This window comes from Octopus sinensis, unplaced genomic scaffold, assembly GCF_006345805.1.
Source record: "Octopus sinensis unplaced genomic scaffold, ASM634580v1 Contig17764, whole genome shotgun sequence".
Taxonomy (NCBI): Eukaryota; Metazoa; Mollusca; class Cephalopoda; order Octopoda; family Octopodidae; genus Octopus; species Octopus sinensis.
This window is the reverse complement of record NW_021835303.1, coordinates 67,501-77,041: the sequence shown is the minus strand read 5'-3', so window position 1 is coordinate 77,041 and position 9,541 is coordinate 67,501. Positions and strand designations below refer to the sequence as shown.

The 9,541-nt window shown below is 37.9% G+C and overlaps 1 protein-coding gene across 1 annotated transcript in view; it reads right to left on the bottom strand.

The window, feature by feature from the left end:
- Positions 1 to 910: 910 nt before the first annotated feature.
- Positions 911 to 9,541, bottom strand: part of LOC115231197 (thrombospondin type-1 domain-containing protein 4-like) — a 50,897-nt gene continuing 42,266 nt past the window's right edge. The window contains exons 7-10 of the mRNA XM_029801270.2: positions 9,192 to 9,541; positions 7,273 to 7,402; positions 5,225 to 5,432; positions 911 to 1,147 (exon numbers count right to left, since the gene is read on the bottom strand). The exon at positions 9,192 to 9,541 is cut by the window's right edge and continues 539 nt beyond it. Of these exons, the coding sequence (XP_029657130.2) occupies positions 920 to 1,147; positions 5,225 to 5,432; positions 7,273 to 7,402; positions 9,192 to 9,541 (916 nt within the window). The 3' untranslated portion in view covers positions 911 to 919. The remainder of the gene's footprint in view (positions 1,148 to 5,224; positions 5,433 to 7,272; positions 7,403 to 9,191) is intronic.

Genomic DNA, 9,541 nt, shown 5'->3' with positions numbered 1-9,541 from the left:
GGATAATTTTAACATTTCGTGTTCTGTAATAAAAATCACTTTACACTCTTCAGTAGAAGTTCACCGAAAATATATACGCGAAAAATACATTATATATCTTCGGTGTGCACCAGAGAAGTGTGTAAAGTAATTTTTATTACAGAACACGAAAGCTTATAAGATATAGAGTTCGCGAAATCTTATAAGTCTTCTTGTCTATTTCCTCGAATTTAGCCTTGTGTTATAAAAATAGAGAACAACATTTTGAGTGGCTAGTAGACATTGAACATTTACTTCTAGCGTATTGGCGGTGGCCCTCCAGCACCCTTAATTATAATTATATGCTTAAAATTACTTTTACCGACATGGTGGTTTTTATACGTTAGCCACTGACATAATCATTTTAGTGATTATACCCTCAATTTATATATATATATATATATATATAGATATATATATCTATAATATATATATATATATATATATATATATATATATATATATGTATATGTATATATATAGACATATATTATACATATATATATATATACATATATACATATATATACATATACATATATATATGTATGTACATATATACACTCTCTCACATACACGCACACACACACATAGTGTGTATGTAAGTATTGAATGTTTATCCTGCGTTTCAATTTCAAGCCATTGCGATCTTCAGGAAAAAATATAGATTCATTCACTCACTCACACACACATACACAAATATACATACATGCACATCTCTCCATCCCTGCCTCCCTCATTCCCTGCCCCTCCCATCTCTCTGTCTTTTAGTTTATATATACATATAGTAAATGCTTACCTCATGATTCCACTTTCAAGCAACTACGACCTTCAAGCAAGAATAAGCACACACACGTGCACACATGCACACATAACAAACACACTCCCAAAATACACACTTCTACAAACAGACACACACACACGTCTGCATATATATGAACAGCAGTAAATGATTTACCGTTTTTGGCCAGTGTGTATAGAACCATCCTACAGCACAGGAGCCCATATCACAGAGTTCTTCAGACAAAGGTTTATTCTCTTCACAGTCGGCATCGTCAGCGTTGCTCCCGTTGATACTCATGCAGGATACCTCCCTTTGATGTATACCTTTACCGCAAGATGATGAACACTGCAACAGTACAACATTATATGCATCATACAGAGTTCTAGCTATACACAGCTGTACGTATATACATAAGCATACGTACAAACATACATGTATAAGTACGTGCGTATATACGTATTTATAATTATATATATATATTATATATATATATATGTATATATATATAAATATTTATACACACCAATATATGTATATATACACACATATTTACAACACACACACACATATATATATATAATATATACGTATATTCGCACACACACATATATACATATCTATATATACATATATAGCATATCTATATATACACATATATGTATGGATATATATATATACACCATATATATAGATATATATATATATAAATATATATGCACACATATATACATATATATATACATATATAAATATATATATACATATAGACATATATATATACATAAATGTATATATATATATATATAGATATATATATACATATATATATGTGTATATATATACACACACATATATGTATATATATACACACCACATATATATATGGTGTGATATATATATATGTGTATATATATATATACATATATATACATATACGTATGTGTGCATATATATATATAATATGTGTATATATATACTACATATATATATATATACGTATGTATGTATATATATATAATTATATATATATGTATTATATACATACATAAATATACATATACGTATGTATGTATATATATTATATATATATTATATATATATATCGTATATATATATATATATAATATATATATTATATTATATATGCGGTGCTGGTCTGCAGCATGGCCCCAGTCAAGTTAGTCTGAAACAGGTAAAAGATAAAATATGTGAGTGTATGTGTGTATGTGTATGTGTGCGTGTATGCATGTATGCACACACACACTTAGATATATACGATGCTTGTCAGATGATAGTCGTCTCACATTCAGAAATGATAACAAGACATCTGTATGTCGTTGGATATGGGTTAAAAAAAAATAATAAAAAACGCGTACAACCCTTTCGCACTCAGTCGGTCGCCTTAGTAGGCTCCAGCGACAAGCATTGCAAGATGACAACTATTTGAACTGAAAGTATTATGTCAGGGTGTCTTTCTCTTAGAAAATCTGCCTCTCCCTCACGGTTTTGTCAAAAATAACGGCTGCCTCTTCTAACCTTGAGGAAATTTATGCAGGAGTGGCTGTGCAGGAGAGGCGCAGGAGTGGCTGTGTGGTATGTAGCTTGCTTACCAACCACATGGTTCTGGGTTCAGTCCCACTGCGTGGCACTTTGGGCAAGTGTCTTCTACAATAGTCTCGGGTCGACCAAAGTCTTGTGAGTGGATTTTGTAAACGGAAACTGAAAAAAGCCCGTCGTATATATATATATATATATATATATATAATATATATATATATATATGTGTGTGTGTTGTGTGTGTGTGTGTGTTATGTGTTTGTCCCCCCCCACCAACATCGCGTGACAACCGATGGTGGTGTGTTTACATCTTCTTTAACTTAGCCGTTCGGCAAAAGAGACCGATATAATAAGTACTAGGCTTACAAAGAATAAGTCCTGGAGTCGATTTGCTCGACTAAAGGCGGTGCTCTAGTATGGCCGCAGTCAAATGACTGAAACAAGTAAAAGAGTAACTCATAGAGGGGGCCCTGAAAAGTGCTAGATTTCTGTCAAAGAGTTCTGGATGAGCCGAGCTCACGGCAGAAAACGCAGATGAGGGCCGCAGCATCAAACACTCTCTTTCACCAAATGCCACATATACCAGAGGAGGTTTCAAGTAGCAAAGTTAGCGGCAGCGCACCAGCATGGCCGCAGCTCTCGTGCTAAAACTTGTTAAAGGAGTTAGGGGGATCGAACCTGAGTCTCAGATCAAACATTTGCTTCGTTAATAAGAAGTGAAACTTTTACCCATTCTTTCACAGAGCGCCTACAAAATAACTAGAATAATTAACGATTAAATTAAACACCCAAACATACATAAACGCATGCACACAGATATATAGGAGCACTCCGTCGGTTGCGACGATGAGGGTCCCAGCTGATACGATCAACGGAACAGCTTGCTCGTGATATTAACGTGCAAGTGGCTGAGCACTCCACAAACACGTGTACCCTTAACGTAGTTCTCGAGGAGATTCAGCATGACACAGAGTGTGACAAGGCTGGCCCTTTGAAATACAGGTACAAGAGAAACAGGAAGAAAGAGCGAGAGAAGGTTGTGGTGAAAGAGTACAGCAGGGTTCACCACCACCTCCTGCCGGAGCCTCGTGGAGCTTTAGGTGTTTTCGCTCAATAAACACTCACAATGCCCGGTCTGGGAATCGAAACCGCGATCCTCCGACCGCGAGTCCGCTGCCCTAACCACTGGGCCATTGCGCCTCCGCACACAGATATACCCACATATACGAAGTACATACAGTAGGTTTTCACATTGGGTGGCTGTCGGTTTTTTTTATACGATCATCGTATTAATTGAGAGCTTAAATGAATTCACTGCCCTCAGCAGGAAATCGAAACGTACTTAAAAACTAGGTAACTACGAAATTAGATATAACAGAAATTAGATACTAGAGTAGTTTAAATTTGGAAGAGTCCATAGCTATAAGCCAAACATTATATGAAAAACTAAGGGAGCCTCTCTGTGATAACACAACCTCTTTCAAATTGCAGCTCAATTATATGTTGTCAGGTGAAACGAAAGGGCGTCAGGCAACGGTCAAATGGATTATGTTCTATATTTATATGTATTTTGTAGGCGCAGGAGTGGCTGTGTAGATTGCATATCAAACACATGGCTGTGGGTTCAGTCGCACTGCGTGGTACCTTGGGCAAGTGTCCTCGGGCCGACCAATGCCTTGTGAGTGGATTTGGTAGAAGGAAACTGAAGGAAGCCCGTCGTATATATATGTTTGTGTGTGTGTGTGTATATGTATTTATGTATCTGTGTTTGTCCCCCAACCATCGCTTGACAACCGCTGTTGGTGTGTTTACGTCTCTGTAACCTAGCGCTTCGGCAAAAGTGACCAATAGAATAAGCACTAGGCTTACAAAGAATAAGTCCTGGGGTCGATTTGTTCGACTAAAGGTGGTGCTCCAGCATGGCCGCAGTCAAATGACTGAAACAAGTAAAAGAATATACATATATATATATTCATACATATGTATTCGTGTTATACGTGTATATACATATATATATATATATATATATATATCTATATATATATATATATATATTTTTGTGTATGTGTGTGTGTGTTTTTGTGTGTGTGCGTGTGTGTGTGTGTGTGTGCGTTTGTTGGAGGCGAGGTGTATAAAAAGTGTTATTATGGAGCCATCTGGAAAGTCTTCGATCACAGTTCTGGCGAATGAAATTTCACCTGAAGTTAAAACATGAATAATAATCCTTTCTATTATAGGCACAAGGCCTGAAATTTGGTGAGGGGGATAATCGATTACATCGACCCCATTGCATAACTGGTATTTAATTTATCAACCCGGAAGGGATGAAAGGCAAAGTCGACGTCAGCGGAATTTGAACTCAGAACGTGGCGACAGGCGAAATACCTATTTCTTTACTACACACAAGGGGCTAAACACAGAGAGGGAAAACAAGGACAGACAAACGGATTAAGTCGATTACATCGACCCCAGTGCGTAACTGGTACTTACTTTATCGACTCCGAAAGGATGAAAGGCAAAGTCGACCTCGGCAGAATTTGAACTCAGAACGTAAAGACAGACGAAATACCTATTTCTTTACTAACCACAAGGGGCTAAACATAGAGGAGACAAACAAGGACAGACAAACGGATCAAGTCGATTACATCGACCCCAGTGCTAGTACTTATTCAATCGACCCCGAAAGGATGAAAAGCAAAGTCAACCTCGGCGGAATTTGAACCCAGAACGTTGCGGTAGGCGAAATACTGCTAAGCATTTCGCCCGGCGTATTAACGATTCTACCAGCTCGCCGCCCTAAAAACATCAGTAATAATAACGACAACAACATCAGCTTCAACATCAACAATAAGAAACGGAACTTACGGCAGTCCAGTTGCCAACCTGCCAGAAATGACAGGGCTGTAAACTACATTCTCTTTTTGTCTTGCCGGGTTTCGTCTTTCCGCGACATTGTTCTGCAGAAACGGTCTGATTAAAGGTGGCAGACATTCTCTGCTGGCATAAAATCTGTCTGGTCTGTGTACCAGTTCCACAACTTGCACTACAAGCTGACCATGGTCCAGCTACCCACCTTGAAAAGATAATCGGATACCCAAAATGAATGATAGATCAACATGCATGCATGAATACGCGTACACCAACATAAATAAATACATCATAATTACACACACATACACACAACGCATATTATTAGTGTGTTCTCGCCTGAAGATGGCACTTAAGCATGAAACTCAAGTTTCATTGGACTATATATTTTACATCTTGTGTGGAATACCCTCTTATTTGTTCACCACATATAAACATTCATGTATATCAAAGGGGCACTGAATACATATTATGTAATATTACAAATATTTCATAGCTATCCGGGGCCCCGTCTCTACAAGGACATTCAACTCTTCTAATCAAAAGTGAAAATGGTAAAGAACCAAACACGTACTCTAGTTATAGATTACCTTACCGAAATGACTTTTTACCACGATTGGTCGATCCCATTATATTATTTTATCTATCTATCTATCTATCTATCTATCTATCTATCTATCTGTTTATCTATCTATCTATCTATCTCCTTATCTATCGATCTATCTATCTCTCTATATGTATGTCTGTCTATCTATCTATCTATCTATCTATCTATCTATCTATCTATCTATCTATCTATCTCTATCTATCATCTGTTGATCTACTATCATCTATCTATCTATCTATCACTTCTATCTATCTATTATCTATCTATCTATCTATCGATCTATCTATCTCTCTATCTGTATGTCTGTCTATCTATCTATCTATCTATCTATCCATCTATCTATCTCTATTGATCGTTTTTTTCTTTTTTTGTTTCTTTTTCTTTTTTTCCTTCTTCTTTCCCGTTTACGATCCCTTTTGATTGAAAACCTACCCCACCTTTTTATTTATTTATTTTTATTTATTATTTTTTTCTCCCCCCCACACCTCAAAGAAAAGCTCTACTTTGTAATCTGTCCCGTCTGTGTGCAGCCCTGTGTGGCTAATCAAGAAACATATCTTTCTTTCTTTCTATCTATCTGTCAGCCTTTTCTATATATCTTCCTTGAATCACCGGGATACATAATCGGTGATATTTCTTGGGCTCATTAAGTGTTCCGTATCTTCTAAAATCAAACGTCCTCTCCCAAGTGATTCTGCCGGGATTGATCAAAGCTCAGCAAGGTATGAGCCTTTCTGCTTTAGGAACAAGGTCTGAAATTTTGAGGGGAGAGCTAATCGATTGCATCGACCCTAGATCTCGACTGGTTCTTATTTTATCGACCCTGAAACGATGAAAGACAAAGTCGACCTGGGCGAAATTTGAACTCAGAACGTAATGTCGCTAAACGTTTTGTCCGGCGTGCTAACGGAACTAATGACATAAACTTGTGCTTGTTGTAACTTCTCCAAAAATTATATACCTATAAGAAATTCAGAGTTACGAATTTAATTCATAATTCTGCATTTGGAACATGCCACACACACACACACACACACACACACACACACACACACACAAAATCTATGTAATAAGACATATAAACAAGTCAGATTGAGAAGATTTTCGTAATCGATTTTCGATACTTATTAAGGTCTCATCAGAGGTGTTCACATTAATTTGACTAATCTCAGGGCAACAATCAGCCAGTCTGTTTATATACTCAAATCCGTTAAATACAGAAAAACTGGAGCTACTGATTTTCATAACGTACGTGTTTAACACTTTATTTAATATCTGCGACCTGTTATAGTCAAGGAATTACCATGAAGATTATCATCATCATCATCATCATCATGGCCCAGTCTCATCTCCCTCTCTTTTTTTTTTCACATCGCTATTATCATCATCATCATCACTATTATCATCGCCAACACCATTAACAAGACAATATACTCACTCAGCTCTACAGGGTTGTGTGTTGCAGGAGACAGTTTTAGTAATAGGTTTGTCATTTTCGTTGCAGTTTTCATCTGTAACCAGTACTTGTGTATTGTCTTTAACGCACACTATTATAGTTTCTTCTATACCTGGTAAACACACAAAGAAACACAGGCAACAGATTAGTGTAATATTGGTTTCAAAATTTGGGACAAGCTCAGAAATTTTGTGGGGAGGTGGGGGTGGAGGTGGCTAAGTCGATTAAATCGACCGATGCTTAATTTACCGATTCCGAAAGAATGAAAAGCAAATGTGATCTTGGCAGGATTTGAACTCAGAACCTAGCGACGGACGGAACACCGCTAAGTATTTCGCCCAGCGTGCTAACGACTCTGCCAGCTCGCCGCCTTAGTCATAATAATAACAATAATAATAATAATCCTTTCTACAATAGGCACAAGGCCTGGAATTTGAGGAGATGAAGTTAGTCGATAACATCGACTCCAGTACTTGACTGGTACTTAATTTATCAACCCCAAGAGGATGAAAGGCAAAGTCGACCTCGGCGGAATTTGAACTTAGAACGTAGTGACGGGTGAAATACCGCTAAGCATTTCGCCCGGTGCGCTAACGATTCTGCCGGTTCGCCGCCTTAGTCACAATAATAATAATAATAATAATAATAATAATAATAATAATAATAATAACAATAATAATAACAACAACAACAATAATGTTTATAATTTCCAACATAGCTAGACGGTCAGATATTAGTTGTGGGTAGAATATAGTCGATGGTATTGACCTCATTACATAATAGGTACTTTATTTTATCGCCTCCTCATCGCGGGAGAGTAAAAAGCAAAGCCGGACGAAATGTCACTAAGCATTTTGTTCGGCATGCTAACGCTTTTGTTCGGCATGCAAACGCTTTTGTTCGGCATGCTAACGCTTTTGTTCGGCATGCTAACGCTTTTGTTCGGCATGCAAACGCTTTTGTTCGGCATGCTAACGCTTTTGTTCGGCATGCTAACGCTTTTGTTCGGCATGCTAACGCTTTTGCCTTACGATTATCCATTTATTCTATTATTTGTTTCAGTCATTTGACTGCGGCCATACTGGAGCACCGCTTTTAGTCGAGCAAATCGATCCCAGGACTTATTCTTTGTAAACCTAGTACTTATTGTATCGGTCTCTTTTTCCCGAACCGCTAAGTCACGGGCACGTAAACACACCAGCATCGGTTGTCAAGCGATGTTAGGGGAACAAATACAGACACACAACCATATACATACATATATACATTCTGGGACTGGACCCAGAATCATTTGGTTGGTAAGCAAGCTACTTACCACACAGCCTCTCCTGCGCCTATAGTGTAATATTACTACAGTAAACCATAGGAGTGGGGGTATAGTTTCTTCTGTACGTAGTAACACAGAAACAAGCCGCGCATAACACTCCCGTGTAAATATTACAGTAGACATCAAGCTGGCAGTGTGTTGCGTACGGTGAGTAAAATGCTTAGTCGGCGTTTTTTCCAGCTCTTTACGTTCTGACTTTGAATCGCATCGAGGCCAGCTTCAGCTTTTAATGCTTTGAGAGGTCATTAAAAAAAGTATCATTCTAGAACGGTGGACACTACGGGGTCGAGAAGAGGAGAGATGAGTTAATCATAAGACCTAGAGCGGAGGTGGCTTGAAACCAATTGGTGAACTCTGAAGAGCAGATACCAGAGTTGATCTCGGTGAGATTTGAACTCAGCATGTAAAAAAAGCAGGAAGAAATGCCACAGAGCATTTTTCTGACGCCTACCGATTGTGTCATTACGCCACCATATTGTCATTATCGTAACAATGAACTAATTTTGTTATACCCCCCCCCCATCGCAATTGTGAGAGTAATGTAGCATATCAAATACTTTAAAGTACCACTTACCTCCGCCACAAGGTTGTGTGCATTCGGTAAATCCTGAAATTCTCCATGAATAGCCGGATGTAGAATCGTCAATGCTAGTGCTAGTTTTGTTATTAACTCCGGTATTTTCTACGAAGAAGCGTGAGACGGGTCTCGAGTTGTCCACAGATTTAGATGAAGCTAATTCTAATTCGGACGTTCCGAGTTTCCTGCCATGGTAATCTCCATTGACCTTAACAGGTTGCTTTCTACGTACAATTTTGTCCTGGTTCGTATCCGTATTTTCAAAAGTGAGTGGAGGTTTCCGAGGGCCAGAGAGAGAAATCGAGGATTTTCGGTGCACTGGTTGTCTTCGAGAGACGAAGGGATTA